The sequence below is a fragment of the Lissotriton vulgaris genome, unplaced genomic scaffold (assembly GCF_964263255.1).
Source record: "Lissotriton vulgaris unplaced genomic scaffold, aLisVul1.2 SCAFFOLD_518, whole genome shotgun sequence".
In the NCBI taxonomy this organism is placed as follows: domain Eukaryota; kingdom Metazoa; phylum Chordata; class Amphibia; order Caudata; family Salamandridae; genus Lissotriton; species Lissotriton vulgaris.
This window is the reverse complement of record NW_028243238.1, coordinates 686,868-703,801: the sequence shown is the minus strand read 5'-3', so window position 1 is coordinate 703,801 and position 16,934 is coordinate 686,868. Positions and strand designations below refer to the sequence as shown.

General features: G+C 42.3%; 1 protein-coding gene across 1 annotated transcript in view; it reads right to left on the bottom strand.

Annotated features, from left to right (window-relative positions):
* Positions 1-16,934, bottom strand: part of LOC147668654 (uncharacterized) — a 574,419-nt gene that overhangs the window by 153,744 nt on the left and 403,741 nt on the right. Inside the window, exon 23 of the mRNA XM_086948545.1 lies at positions 3,796-3,961. Coding sequence (XP_086804671.1) covers positions 3,796-3,961 — 166 coding nt within the window. The remainder of the gene's footprint in view (positions 1-3,795; positions 3,962-16,934) is intronic.

The following is a 16,934-nucleotide window of genomic DNA, read 5'->3' as shown; positions in this document are numbered from 1 at the left end:
GCAAACTCTGGTTTGGTTTTTGGAAGAGAGCAGGGAACCTTCTCTCTCTTCCAAAAACTAAACCAGATTGCTTTTCTACACGGGGAGCTGCATGTCAGCATCTCCCCGTGTGGAAAAGCAATGCTGGCTCCCGCAGGAGGCGGGGAGCCGGCGGGACCGTGGGGGAATTGGGGACCCCCCATGGTCCCCAACGAGAGGCTAGGCCCCGGGGGATGGGGTCCCCGGCGCCATGATTGGCCTGAGAGAGGGGCCACGCAGCTCCCCTCCCCCATAATAAAAATAACATTTAAAAAAAACAAGGATGGGGTCCCCGGGGCCGTATATGGCCTGAAGAGGGGTGCCACTCAGACCCCTTCCATTTAAAAAAAATAAAAATAAAATATAGGGGTCAGGCCCTGGGGATGGGGTCCCCTGGGCTAATAAAATAGGAAAGGGAGGGGGGCCACACAGCTCCCCTTCTTAAAAAAAATAATATATTAAAAAAGTCCGGCATCGTGCCAGAGGCCCGCCACCTCCCTGCAGCACTCTGCAAATGCGCCCCCTGGTGCGTTGTAAGATGGGGAACCAATGGACCTTGAATACTGGGGGTCCCTGAGAGCCAACTAGCCCACCAGGAACATCCAGTATGTGCCAGGGAGCAGCATTGCAGAGAGGTGTTCAGAGGCCACGCCCCTTTTTACACACTCTCTGCAACACAGCTCTGTGGCCCTTTCTTGAGGTACTTGGTGGGCTAGTTGGACCCCAGGGACCCTCAGGATTCAAGGGGACTTTATCCTCCAACTTAAAGCGCGCCACGTGGCGCGTTTGCACAGTGGTGAAGGGCGGGCCTAAGGTGACGTGTGCAAACACGCCCTGTGGTGCGTTTTAAGTTGGGGAATTAATTCCTCTTGAATCCTGTGGGTCCCTGGGGGGGCCAACTAGCTCACCAGATACCTCCAGTAAGTGCCACTGTGCTGCATTGCAGAGAGGATGCCCAGGCCAGGCCCCTTTTTACACCTCTCTGCAACGCAGATCTGTGGCGCTTACTGGCGGTACCTGGTTGGCTAGTTGGACCCCAGGGACCGTCAGGATTCAAGGGGACTTAATCTCCCAACTTAAAACGGCCACAGGGAGTGTTTGCACACCTGTCACCTCAGGCCCCTCCTCCCTTCACCACTGTGCAAATGCACCCCGTAGCGCGTTTTAAGAGGTAGTTTTAATCCCCTTGCCCTATTATGTACTAGGGCCTTAAAAAGGAGGGCATGCTAATCAAAGGGGTACCCCCACGCATAGTCTTCCCTAGTTTATGTAGGTGTTTTCACTGTATTCTAAGTGTCTTTTAGCATAGCACTGGCTCTAGGCCTGGTTAGTCAGAGTCAGTTACCACCAGTACCTGTCTGAAAAAGTTGTGGGCACAGGATGACTTTGGAACAAGGCCTCTTTCTGCTCCTCTGTTGGTTCTTTCTGCACATGTCTTGCCTCTTCCTGCACTTTTCTTCGTCTTTGTGGACTTCTGTTGCTTCTTTCTGCATTTCTTTTGCTTCTTTCAGTGCGTTTTTTCTTCTTTCTTCACATGTCCTACCTCTGTAGGCATAGTTAGAAACTAGCATTTGAAAGACCTTTGAAATCCACTGAAAAAACCATAGGTTTCAGGCACGTTATAGTTAGAAATTAGCATTTAAAAAATCTTAGAAATTCACAAAAAAAACCATAGGTTTCAGGGGTGTTATAGTTAGCTGGACATTTCATTCGTACAAAACGATAGAAATTCCTCTGTTATAGTTAGTTCTGCTAACTATAACTCACGCCCCCACAATGCACTGCTGATGACATCACATATTACAACACTCATGACATGGTCAGTGACATCACTGATGACATCTCAAATGACATTACTGATGACATCATCCATGTGATAAATTGATGCTTCTTCTCACACCCTAATATAACCTTTGATACACCTACTCTAAATTCCAGACTGCCATTCTCAAAACCATAGACACTCCAACATCAATACCTACACACACACTCACTGATTCTTAGGTTTTACACACACATCCACTCACTCACCCGTACAGTCACTCATACTTATGGTCACTCAGTATAGGACTATCATATGCACTCATACACCTATATAAACACTCAGACACCACCACTCATCCATAGAGGTACTCACACACCTAGTCAGCCATGCAAATAATTAGTCACAGTGCCATTTACTCACCTACACAGTTATACACACACTAGTTTAATCACTCATACAAATACTAGCACATTCTTATGCTCTTATACAATCACTGATACAAGAACACACTCATCCGTACCGCCACTCTCAAAATCACACACTCTCACTTATAGCCATTTATCTACCCCAACACACATATATACTGCCTTTCACATATGTAGTTACTCACACATGTACCACTGAGATATACATTCACTCACTAACACACCCATACACACACTCACCCACCCGCACTGTCCATCACAGATGCAGTCTTGAAACCATGCACCAAGTGAATCACCCACTCACACATCTATGCACAGAGTCACACACACCCCACCCACATAAACACTCAGGAACCCATACAGATACTCAGACAACCAATCAACAACATATAAAGACACTCATGTAGCTATTCACAAACCCATGTAGCCAGTTACACACCAACAGACAGATGGATACAGACATTCACAAAGTTTAGTCACTAACCCATGCATTCAGTAAGATACGTTTAATCACTCACTTAGAGAGTCAGTCACGCACCTACTAAATCATCCATTCAGGCACTGAATGGATGATTTAATCAGTGATGTCATTTGAGATGTCATCAGTGATGTCACTGACAATGTCATGAGTGATGTAATATGTGATGTCATCAGCAGTGCATCACGGGGGTCGAGTTATAGTTAGCAGAACTAACTATAACGAAGGAATTTCTATGGTTTTGTATGAGTGAAATGTCCAGCTAACTATAACACCCCTGAAACCTATGTTTTTTTCAGTGAATTTTTAATGTTTTTTAAATGCTAATTTCTAACTATGACGTTCCTCAAACCTATGTTTTTTTTCAGTAAATATATATATATATATATTTTTTTTTTTTAACAATAGTGTACATATTTTTTCAATATTAGTGTAAAACAAAATAAAATCAATATTTTTGGACTTACCATTATAAGTATAGGAAAGTTATTTTTCGTGATCGATATTTTTGGCACAATATTTCTGTATCATGATATTTTTGGTTTCAGTATTGTGTCAATGATCCACCCAGTGGCAGTTTTTGTTGAATCTAATTGTTTTTGTTGAATTTGACCCCCAGGATGTAGTCCCTAGGGTTTAATAAGACTTGTGAAAGGGACTGCTTGACTTCTTCCCTTAATATATATGTTTAGGCCCTGGGGATGGGGTCTACGGGGCCCAAAGGCCACCGATATGCCACATCGCCAAAGACCGCACGCAACATGGGGTTGGGTGCATGTGCGGAGTTGGCCATATGTGCTGGCCTGTGCATGACCGAAGCCCTGTTCAGCGTGGGATTGGCTGACTTTGGGGGGGGGGTGTTGGCCACAGGGTCAGGCCCTGCAACCAACCTCCCGCCGTACACAGCCTTCAGCCGTGCGCGGCAGGGGTTGAATTTGACGTCATTGATAATATTACTGCAACAGTTACATTAAATTATTGATGAATTGATGAGAAAACTGTGCATGGCGGGGGCACGAGTTTTAGGCAAATAGCACATATGTTTTTCACTTTTAATTTATAATCTACATTTTTTAACAACATGCTATACATTCATATTTTCAACTCACCTAGGAAAATGTTCCATAACGACAACCTCCAGAATGCCATCATGCTTTTTGCCTCTGTTCACATTGACACTCAGAGATTGATCATTGATTCGAGTAGTCAAATTCCATGATTTAAGGTAGTTATCATCAGTGCAGGCCAAACAGTAACGAAGATCGAAACACACACCTGCAATTTAAAAAGACACGTGTACATACATGATGGCATATCTGTTTCACTTCTATGCCTCTGTGTACCTCATGAACCTCCAGCATACAGCCTGCAGAGCAGCACTGAACATTACAAACACTGAGACTTTTCCATCCAACATAGAATGAAAATAGATAATCCTGTTGCCGTATTTCGATGCCCGTTCGTGTATAAAAAGGGAACTTCAATCGAGAAATGGGGCATTTTTTTCTTGATTTCAATAGTTTCATCATGTGAATGAGGGATTTTAATAAACGCGAATACTGTTTGATTACTGCGATAATTTTTTTAAAATAAATATAGGCTGTCATGAAGCATTGTTCTTCGGGTTAATGTGCGCTACATTCAGCAAAACGATTCCTAAAGTTCGAGCGATATTGAATTTTGCAAATTCCCACAAATAGCAAAGATATTTCTGTGATCACATGCACGTGCATAGCTGTGTTCAGTTACAGTTACCAGGCATTAATGTTTATAAACACTGACCAATTCTTCTGAAGGATAAAGCAACACAGTGGAATGTGCAACTTGCTCTAAAGCTAGCTGATTAATAAAGCGTCAAATTTAATGAAGGTACAGTCAAGTCTTCATGGCACACCAAAAGACCAGGATGGGATCACAGAAAGAAAGTATAATCCTTCCACGGCATGGGTGTCTGGACAAAGAACACTCTTCCACCCAAGTGGGCTCGCTTGACAGTGGAAATCTCCACACATTGACGACAGAGAGAAGGTTACGAGCAGCATGCAAATACAGAACCAGGAGCCTAGAAAGCATTGACTGAAATACTACAGAGAATTATGGACTAATCGGAGTGAATTACAAATCCATTTTCAGAGACAATGGGCTAATACTGAGAAGCCATGACTAGAGATATAGGATCACATTTTGTCAAGCCAAAAGGAATGTGCCAAGTGTGCTTATGAATACTGTTATCGATCTTAGCTTCTGTTAGGGTGAATCAGGCTGAATTTTTGTTGGAGTTAGGAAGCCATTGAGACATTTACATTTGTTACTTTGTGAAGAAAATGGATTAGTGACTTAGAATTGTCCTGGGTCTCCAGTGAAATTTTGGAGACAAAGATAAACCCAGAATTTCTAATAAGAAAGGCATCAGAAAATAAGGGAGCCTAAAAGAAGGCATGGAAGTAGGATCTCAATTGGTTTCCATTCAGTTTGGATGTGGAATAGCCATATATGACGCGCGCACCCTGAACTACTGCAGCGCGACCTGGAATGTTTTAAGCAATTTGTGTTTTGTGTTTTGATTTCAAAAATTCACTAAGGCACTTCCTTTTAAAAACTGAATTTACTGCTCACTTTCGCCTCTGCAGCCCCATTCCACTGCAAGCGCTAGGCTTGTTTGTTGTGGAGGGTGCAGGGTGGTACCTTCTTCCGGGTTTCCTCCCGGTGTGAGCCCGTCCTCTACATAACTCGATGTCGCCGAATACGCGCAGCGGATAAGCGCAGCGCCTGCGCCGTCCCCGCGCCGAAGTCGAGCCAAAGTCCAGCCCGTCTGCGCCGTCCGCGCTAAGGACGGGCCAGGGGCCAGACATACTGCCAAGGTAACCACTACCAATCAGCTGTCAAGAGATTTCATATTATCACGGAACAAACAACCTAAGTATTGTCACCAGGCCATTAATGTTGATACTTGGGTAGACCCTATAGGCTGTCGTGGATGTAAGCAGGTACTAGAGCCATATCATAGACCAACAGTGAAAGGGGTACGTAGTAATTTAACCGGGGGCCTCATAAATGCACGCTCCATGTGCAAGAATGCACTACATATATATAATCTAATTCTAGAAAAAGATCTAGACTGCTTATTAGTCACGGAAACATGGCTTAGAGACTGGTCCAACCCCGATATAATGCATGTGCTGCCTCCAGGTTTCCTAATTCAGAGGCTAGATAGACCTTCACAGCGAGGAGGGGGCTGGCAATCATCTACCGAGATTCTTTAAAATGTACTACAACAGATTTATCGGACATTAAAGGAGCAGAAAGTCTCGGATTCAGCATTCAGGCGCATGATTCCTTTACCTTTGCGGGGGCATTGATATATCATCCTCCAGGACAACCAACACAGTTCTTAGAAAGTGTAGGAGAAGTCCTGACTAATTTGACTCTCAAATTTGGCAATTTTACTTTATTGGGAGATTTAAACTTCATCTGGACAGCAGTAACGATCCCAACGTGTCGTGTTTTAAAGAGATTCTACACGTTCTGGGACTAACAATGCAAACTCTGGAACCCACCCATAAAGCAGGGCACATATTGGACTGCATCAGTTCTAACCTGGACACAATGAAGGTAGAGTCCCCTTTGAATCAGACTTGGTCTGATCACAAATTTATTGCTTTCAGCCTTAGGGTACATGGTAATAAGGCTATGAAGATGGGAACACAAGATAAAGGGAGGTCTACCCCACGCTGGGGGGAAATTATAGAACACCCAGATGGTAAACAGACATAATATCGAAACCAAAATATAGACTGGACATAATATAGACTACAAAAATATCGAGTTATATCGATATTAATAGCCAAAATATCGAATCAAAAATATAGACTAGACATAATATCGACTAGATAGAATATAGAGAAAAGAAAATGGAAAATAAGGTAAGTTTTTACTAATTTTTAATAATTGTGTAATATAAATCTGTAGCGGGTAGTGGGTTTATAGGGGAATAGGGTGGGAAGTAATTTAAATAGAATTAATTAATTATGTATTTATTAATAATAATTGTCAAATAATTAATAATTGGTAATTAAATAAAAAAATATTGGTAATTAATATTAATTGATTAATTGATAAATAATTAATTTATAGTAAATTAGTTTCAGTAGTGGGTTGTGGGTTTATAGGGGAATAGGATGGGAAGTAAATCAATAATTAATTAATTAATTAATTTAATTAATTAAATTGTTTAATTAATTAATAATTGTCCATGAAAATAAAAATAATTGGTAAATAAAAGTTATTGGTATAGGAAATTAAATTTACTTGGTACTAAATTTTCTATAAATTATAATTAATTATGAAGTTTTGCCTTTTTATACTGTTGCACTCACTGGAGTGGAAATAATCATTTTAACCCCTACGCTATCCAACGCTTTCCCTACTGTTGCACCCGCTGGAGTGGGAATAGTAATTTTAACCCCTACGCTATCCAATGTTTTCCCTACTGTAGCACCCACTGGAGTGGGAATAGTAATTTTAACCCCTACGCTATCCAACGCTTTCCCTACTGTAGCACCCACTGGAGTGGGAATAGTAATCTTTACCCCTACGCTATCCAGCGCTTTCCCTACTGTTGCACCCACTGGAGTGGGAATAGTAATTTTAACCCCTACGCTATCCAACGCTTTCCCTACTGTAGCATCCTCTGGAGTGGGAATAGTAATTGTAACCCCTACGCTATCCAACGCTTTCCCTACTGTTGCACCCACTGGAGTGGGAATAGTAATATTTACCCCTACGCTATCCAGCGCTTTCCCTACTGTTGCACCCACTGGAGTGGGAATAGTAAATTTTACCCCTACGCTATCCAACGCTTTCCCTACTGTTGCACCCACTGGAGTGGGAATAGTAAATTTTACCCCTACGCTATCCAACGCTTTAGCTATTGTAGAATTCACTACAGTTGTTACAATAAATGTTAACTATTTTGCTATGCTACGGTAAAATTATTATATATGTTTATTTAATAAAAAAAAATTATATAAATATATATGTATTATTTTTTATATTTTTATTTAATTTAAAATAAATATTTATTAATATAACATTAATTTAATAATTTTAAGTAAGTTTATAATAAATATATTTATTACTACATTAGTTTTAACTTAATTTAAAGACATTTAAAAAAACGATATTTTTTACAGTCTATATTTTAGTAACTCAATATTTTAGAGTCGATATTTTAGTACTTACCTGTTTAAAGATAGCCAGTCGATATTTTGTCCATCGATATTTTGTCAACGATATTATGGCAACTCGATATTTTTGGGGTCGATATAATTTCAGTGATCCCACCCAGATTTCATCAGCTGGGTGAAGGAGAGCAAACCGCTACTTCTAGGGAATGCGATTACTGATGACCAGAGATATGAGGGGTGGATGAGGAATATTGGGGAGAGGATGAAATCCCGAGGGACAAAGACCAGATCTATACAAGGGAAAAAGTCTTTGCGCTGGTTTACGAGTGCATTAACAGAATCACTAAGAGAAGTGAGAGTCCTAGATCGCAGATGGCGTCGTCATTACTATAGTAATGACCAGGAGACCTACAAGACAGCTAGAAGGCACTATCACGCGTTAATTAAACGTGCTAAAGTGATCTATTACACGAACATGATAGCAGCCTCCAATAATAAGCAGAAGGAAATCTTTGAAATCGTTAATAATTTTAGGAATCCCAAAATACTATCTCAGGAAATTCCGCCGTCCCAGACTCTCTGTGATGAGATAGTGGATTTATTTGAACAAAAAATACACAATCTTATGAAAGACTTCCCTCAGGTCGAACTGGGGGATTTAGATGCAATGAACAATATACACACAATTGACTCTCACTCAGCATGCTGGAAGACCTTTGCCCCGATCAGCCTGGAGGATTCCTTCCAGCCTATATCCTCAATTAAGTCTGGATCACCGTTTGACCCCTGTCCCCCAGCGCTGCTGAAAGCTACAATAGAGGAGGTCAATCCTGTATTAAATTCTATCATTAATTCATCCTTCCAAACAGGCGAGATCCCAACCCATTGGAAAGTTGCTGCAGTCAGACCTTTACAGAAAAAGGCTTTGAGGGACCCTACGGTCCTATCCAATCTGCGACCTATTTCACTTCTCCCCGCCTTATGTAAAGCTCACTGCTTTTTTAGAGGAGAAAAATATCCTTCATACCAATCAAGCTGGCTTCAGAGCTCACCACTCTACAGAGTCTGCCTTGCTGTTCACAACAGAGACCAGACTAGCTGCACTGGATCGGGGAAAGAGGGCAGTCCTGATCCTACTAGATCTATCTGCAGCGTTTGACACGGTGTCCCATACTATATTGTCACACCGCCTGACTAGTGCGGGCATAGCGGGCACCGTGTTAAAATGGCTCAAAAACTTTCTGACGCATTGACGGCAGGTTATCACGCTGGGACAGTTCTGCTCCGAAGAGAAGGCATTGCGGTCAGGGGTACCACAGGGCTCGAGTCTGAGCCCTACCCTCTTTAACTTATACATGGTCCCCCTGATTGAACTAATCTCCTCCTTCAATATCAGTACAATAGCTTATGCGGATGACACGCAACTAGTCCTAGTCCTGGATGAGGACACGACCAATGCGGAACAGACCCTGAACGAGTGTCTGACTGCGACTTTTGCTTGGATGACAAACACTCATATCAAATGTAATTCGGCTAAAACGGAAATTTTGCCGTTTGGCTTAAACAACTCCTTTTCTCCCCAAACGTGTTGGCCGGAGGAGGCAGAAACCCCACCGAATACTATCAGTGCAGCACATAACTTAGGGATTAAATTTGATGAGACTCTCTGGTTCAAACAGCAAGCAAAGGAAGTAGCTGGCTCATGCTTTAACATAATAAAGGGCCTTAGGACATTTTTTGATCTCCTCCCCCTACCAGCCAGACGTACGGTCACAGTTGCACTAATCATTTCTAGATTGGACTACTGCAATAGCCTGTATGCAGGGGCAAATAAATCTGCCCTGCACAGACTGCAGATGGTCCAGCATGTGGCTGCTAGACTGGTACTCAGATGGCCAAGGAAATCTTCAGCCTCGGATGCGCTGGATGCCCTTCATTGGCTTCCAATTCAGAAGCGCATTTTGTTTAAGGTCCTGACGATTGCCTACAGGGCTTTCCATAAGCAAGGCCCATTGTACCTTTGCAGAAATTTCAGGCGATACTATCCCACACAGGAACTTAGATCTGCTACAGACAATTTGATGAGTGTCCCGAAATTTAGACTGGCGACTAAGGGAGGACAATCCCTGGCGGTAATAGGTGCAAAGGCATGGATTAAACTGCCTCATCAACTCCGCGTGATTACCACCAAACAGAAGTTTAGGAAATCCCTTAAGACATGGATCTATAGCCTGCCGGACGCTGCATGTAAAACACTGGTATAAAGCTTTCCCTGTGGTTGAGAACAGTAGAGCTGAGACCATCTCTCAGCGGCACGTGTCAAAGCGCCAAGATGCTCCTTGGAGTGGTAGTGTGCTATACAAATGTACATCACATAACATCACACATCACATATACTGCCCATGGGCAGGGAGACAATATGCAATCAAGGTTAGAACCAGACTGAGATAGTGTGAATTCTGGTGCAAATGGACTGATGTTGGATGATTTCAAAGGCATGAAAAAGACCATAGTAGAAACACAGATAAAGTGGTCTGCATTATTAACTCATTCATTCACTTAAATTAAATGGCAGCAAGACTGAGGTGCTCGTGGTGGGAGGGAACCCATCTGTTTGGTCGTCAGCGTGGTGGCCCCCATGCTTAGGTGAGGTTCCAACACCTCGTCAGGAAGTCAGGAACCTTGTAGTCTGGCTAGACGCCGACTTGTCCTTTGGACCCCAGATAGACCGTGTGGCGGGTGTCTGTTTCAGCGTTCTAAAAAGCCTACGGAAGGTCCTAGATCTCCTTCCTACGTCTGTCCGTAGAGTGCTGGTGCATGCCCTCGTCACATCGCGCCTAGACTACGGCAATCTGTTGTATCTGGGAGCAACCTGTAAAGCAATAAATCGCCTTCAGGTGTTACAGAATGCGGCAGCCCGCCTCATTTTAAAATTTCCCAAAAGGTCGGCCTCTAAAGCAGCCCTTCAGACCCTCCACTGGCTGCCAGTAAGGAGCAGAGTTTAATTCAAAGCCCTCTGCACTTGTCATCGAATTCTTGCTGGGAAGGCGCCAGCACCACTCCAGAACCTGGTCACCAGGTATGTACCAACACACGCCCTGCGCTCCTCACAGGGAGGCCTATTAAAGGTCCCTAGGATAAGGAGGGCTCGCATGGGAGGAAGATCCTTTCGCTACCTGGTGGCGAAGAGCTGGAATGCCCTACCTCTTAACCTCCGCCTAGAGCCATCTGAATCCAGCTTCTGGAAGAAGCTAAAAACATACCTATTTTCACGTTAACCGGGCTTACTCCACACTTCTGTTTCTGAGTTCTTCGGTTTCAGCGCGGGGACACGCCATCTGAGCGTAACCAGGCGCTTTATAAAATTCCCTTATTATTATTAAGGCAGCAACCACCACTAACTTGATTACCAAGTAAGGACAACAACTTGTTGAATGTCATATTCAACCACGATCGGATACTGGCCAATCCCTATTTTCTCCACCAGATTTAATACAACCACAGCTGAGTAATAGACCAATAGTTAGATTGTAAGGTGATAAACAACTGTCTTCTTAAGGAATCGGTAAACATCAGCTTCTTCCATCCACGTTGGAAGAGTCAGGAATGTAAATAACAATATATTCATTTGCTCACCTCCAAGACCAGAACTGAGGCAAACGATTTCACCATTTACCCAAGGCAGATATTGTGAGCAAAGCACAAAGGATCACTGTTATTAATCAGTTTGAGAAGAGTTTTGTTCAATTGGGCCAAAGTGAATCTGATTCATTGATAGAAACAGTCTCTCGATCTAGTGGTATTAGCATTAATCACTGCACTAGCGTGATCTACTAATGAGTGAGCACCAGTGATAATGAATTCGGGATACAGCAGCTGCCTGCACCTGTTGTCCCTTTGTTGCTGATGTGAGGCGTCTCATCATAACTAAGGCAGCTGCATGCAAGGGCTATTGGGTTAAATATTTGCTGCTACCTCTGGCTCATTGTTGAAAGGTGCACAACTAGCCAACTCCAATGAATTACACAGTATCTGGTACGAACTTAACTCATTAGCATTATTCTAAAATGCGAAGGGCCTGATTCACAATGGCAAACTTACACTCTTGTGTATGTTTACGATTGTTTACTATTCACAAAGGCATTTATGAGTAGTATCTTTATGAGTGCAGAGTCTCCTCACATAAAAAGACAGGACAGTTCTCTCCGTTGTGAATAGCAAAAAATCGTAAAAAGTGCAAGTTTACCTTTGTGAATCAGGCCCTGTGACTTTATTTGGCAATGTTATTAGTTTGAAGGGCATCCTAGCTTTCATCTCTCTCTGCTCCATTGTGGGACTGCACTAACCCATTACCGCGCCTGTTGTCGCCCACACATCTTGTTTATTTTTAGCAAGGAAAATGTCTTAGACGAAACGTATATCGAAGTTGCACTTTCCTGTGGTACTTGTAATTCCCAATTTGGCTGGCTCCATCAGTCACCAACCAAATCCGAATTACGGCCCAGCTGTAATGAGCACTCTAGTGCTTTACTCTTCTCCTGTGTGGCAGTGTTCACCATGGGCTAATGCTAAATTGGGAGAATAAATCCAGGGGGCAAACATGGTTGAGGGATGGGTGGTTAGCTAAACCACACAATTAACTTGCCCAGAATCAAAACATTGACACAATCTAAAAGAAAATCTGAGGCGGGTTTCATTTAGTTTAGTGATTGACCACAGGGATAAGGGGCTGTAGAGAAACAACATATCACTGAAAGTTAAGTTATATTAAGTGCTTTTCGGTGAGAGAAGCTGAAGTATTGCCATTCTGGGAGGGTTACTAGTGTTGACCACAATATGTATACAAACCAAACCACCTCCAAGTTTATCCTCCCAGTGATGTAGGAACATTTTATATCCAGCTCACACTTAATGAAAGAAAGCCGAGTTTCTGTTAAACATAATGTACATTGTGTAACAGAGCATTACCAATTGAAGTCTCTTGGTTAGGGCAAGTCAGTCCAGCTCTGGAATAATGACGAGAACAGGCTTGCTCTTAATGTTTTCCAATGAGAGTTCAGTTAAAGATTTGGCTGTGTTCACATTAGCTAGAGAAAATGGTAGAGCTGGTCAAATACTAGAAATTGAGAAGGAATGAAGCAAGGTGGATGGTGTTATTAGGAGCGTATTTCGTTTTATCATAACATTGACAGCAAACCATACTACTTTGGGTACCAACTAAATGAGATGATAGAATGGATGATTTCCATATTTTTTCTTTAATATTGGTCTATCGAGATTGGCTTTAATGACCTGAACAGGATGTCTCATGATGCAGCTTTCTTTTGATAACTAATCTGCAGGGCCGTTTCTAGGTGTTTTGCCGCCCTAGGCGAGAATTGAAAAATGCCGCCCCCTCCCTTCCTCTCATTAGTTGCACCTTACTCTCCCCACTGCCCAACCCTGCCCTCTGTTTATTCCCCTTTTTACACTTCACTGCTTTCTCGCCTCTTCTCCCTCCCGCTTTCTACTTTTTGCCAGTTTGGAAATTTTCACACATCTCTTACCTCAGGTAGCTGGTTTACTTTAGTTCTTAAGTCCTGCCATTTCAAATTCTGCTGTTGTGTAAGAGCACCAACACCTTAGCTGGATAGAGTTGTGCTATTAATGTGAAATAAATGCCATTTCAGGCACAGCTGCCTCCCCCAGGCCTCAGATCAGGTTTTACTCACTTCACGTTCTCCTTGCTGGCACCTTTTACCATTCAAAGTACCAGTTTTACTATTCTTGCTGATTTCAATTCTCCCCTGGAAAACTCCCAGGACCCAGAAGCTACTAAACTTCTAGACTCCAGCAGGCTTCCCACAACTTTTTAAAGATGCCACAGATAGGCTGCACACAATCTCAAACCCATCGCTACCAAGCATAATTTGATTAGTGTCGAAAGGCCTTTTCCTCTTGTTTGGTCACATCACGCAGCTGTCCCTGTCTTTTAACACCCTTATCACTCAAAATACATTTAAAAATACTATTCTTCCGTCTCTCATGGGCTAAAATGAACCAAAATATCTTGACTGCGGTTGTCTGACCTAGGTATCTTGTTTTCCTCTGTTAAAGTTATCGTTAAAGGCAAAGGAATGTAATAATTGGATATCGAATACCCTTGACATCATAGCGCCCAAAGACGTCACCCACTCTGCACTCTTGTTTACTGAAAAACTCAAAACCACCAAAAGAATCTTTTGGTGGTTCTGAGTTTTTCAGTAAACAACATTAATGTAGCGCCTCTGTGGTGATTAAAAATTGATGCAGTGGATTCTGAGTAGCAGAGAGCGCCTCCTGAAGTAATTAAACGAGCTTCGCTGACTATCACAGTTAAATATACATTAAGCACAAAGAAACAGCTCAGTTTAGCACGGGCGCTACAAAAGGGGTAAGCAATATTAAAGGGAACACTGACTAGAGCCTGCGTTTAAATAACACGATTTTGTAAAAAAAATCTAGGGCCTTATTTATGAAGACCTTGCGCCACTGGTAGCGCAAGGCCTTCATAAATAAGACCCCTAGTATTTCTAAATAGCGGAAATCACTCCTGACTTGTCAGGCACATTCGAGGGAACTGTTTCCAAAATCTCTACAACTTTTGGTCATATCTCAAAATTCCTTCCATTCCTGCCTCTGCGTGATCCGAGATGGTGTGCACACATTTGACCCTGATGGCGGAGATGAGCACAGTGTAGCACAAAACACAACCCATTTCTTTATCTCGATTACTTTACAGGATGTTAAAGCTATTAACAGTAAAATAGGGAATCGTGTAGAGCTCACGACCTATTGAACACCTACACTTACGTTTTCTCACTAAAATCAAGGCTCCTGGAATTGTCATTGTATTTATGTAAAGCTACATGTCGTTCAAAACCGCTCTCGGCGCTGGTGAGTCACAAAATGTTAAAAGAATGAATAGTAAGGGGAGGAGAGATGTGAGAGGTACAGAGGAACAGGTAAAGGAGATAGGAAAGGGAAGAGAGTGGGAGGACTCACAGGCCCTAAAAACAGGATGTATTGGAGAAACTAACATAAAAACTCGTAAACGGTCGAGTTCTAGGGGCCTCCTTGAACTGTTGGGGCCCAGAAGAGAGAGGACGGCAGGGCATGCTTACTGTTGGGGCGTGCGGAGAACTCATGTTTTTGCCGCCCTCCCCCTTTTGCCGCCCTAGGCGGCCGCCTAGTCTGGCCTAATGATAGAAACGGCCCTGCTAATCTGCTATAAAAGGTGCATCAGCCATGTCGTGGAGTGGAGTATCTTTTTACCTATCAATAATTGGTGTCCTAAATCACTCGAGTACAAGCCTGTGTAACTTATCAGAATACTAAAAGGTTTAATATTTAATTGTATAAGGAATCCTTTCAGAAATCATCTGGGTCATTGACTGAGAATTGATGTACATCAGATTTTGATGATATGTCAACAGAATATGAACGTTTTGATGATGAAGAGGGGTATTAAATTTTGCAAGAATGCCACATTATTAGGTGATCAGATCACATGTGGCTTCGACAGTGACTGGAATGTAGTAGTTTCTTCCTGTTTATGAGCAGTAATTTAGAATTGTTTGCCAGGCTTTGCATCCTTAGGGACATGGCGCAAAATACAAATGGATGTAAGTCGCTCAGGTGAGGACGTTTGGACAATTAAGATTTTGGAATATATAAAATTTACATAAACATTAATTTTATACTTGTATACTAATATGAAGTATATTAAATAAATTTGACAGGGTTAAAACATTTTTGATACACTACATGGATTCTGAGCAATAGATGACCTAAAATGTTAGGCGTGGTGAGAAATTACTCTGATACATCTATTTATGCACAAAGAATGTAAGGCCTCTGGATTCCAACACAGTTGATTTTAAAGCTGTAATACGAAGGTGCTATACAAGTCCAGTTACTATCAGACACGAATCATTCTTAAATTGTTACTTCAATTAAGGGCATATTTGTTTGGAGATTCAATCATTCATTCATTTTAGCATCTGCTATATTTTTAACTCCAATGTTTATGATAATCTCTTATCACACCTAATATACATTGTCCTCGTTACCTTCAAAAGTCTTGCCTACAGATAGCTTTAGATCTATTGGGAAAGTTCATGTTCTCAAGTACCACAAACCACACAAAATACACACATTCTTACAGGTACAGAAAAAGCTTTTAGACAATTAATTTTGCCCATTAGCTACAGTGGTCTAGCCTAAGCCCCTTAGGTGCTGGCTTTAGGGGTTATCCATCAGTGTTGGTATCATCCCCAAAGTATTTTGTCGATGTGAACTGCATAAAAAGTAGTTCACTCACACATTGTCATGAATCCATAGCTCCCTGGTATTCTCCTGCCTTATATGTCCTGACCTACACACAAGTGTGCTATATAATTATATTGTGCATGCTAAAAAAACAACGTCCATCTTTTAATCCTACAGCACATGCCCAGAACTACACCATCTGTAGAGCTTACCTACCCTTTGCATACCCACAACACAAGACATCATCAAAAGAGTGGGAACATGGACTGCCTTGATGGATTCAAAAGCCAAGTTATTATTATATAGTGCATGCCCACAGCTACATCTTCCCTAGGTAGTGAACACATTGGCATCCCAATAACAAAAGCCATCATCCACAAATACTTGTCATCCTCCAACATGGAACACCTGTTGTCCAAGCGCCACGTCACAGCCAACTTCATCCCAAACCGACACTCTCATCTACAGACCAGCAGGACAACGCACCAATTTCATCTACACCATCATGGACTTTGTTGCCTCACCCCAGAAGTAAAGAGACATACAAACGTCGACAGACACCTCCTGGACTCTATTTTTACCAACTTCAATAACATCTGTGTCGATGAGCACACAGCGGCCCCCTGGATAGACCACACGCTTGTCAAGTTCAGCATTCTTGACCCAGTAAAATGCATATGAACCACCGCCAGACCAGCCCGCTTAAACTGGAACAGCATCAATGACTAGGACTTCAACACCGCTCTCAACACCCACTCCAACCTCAACACATT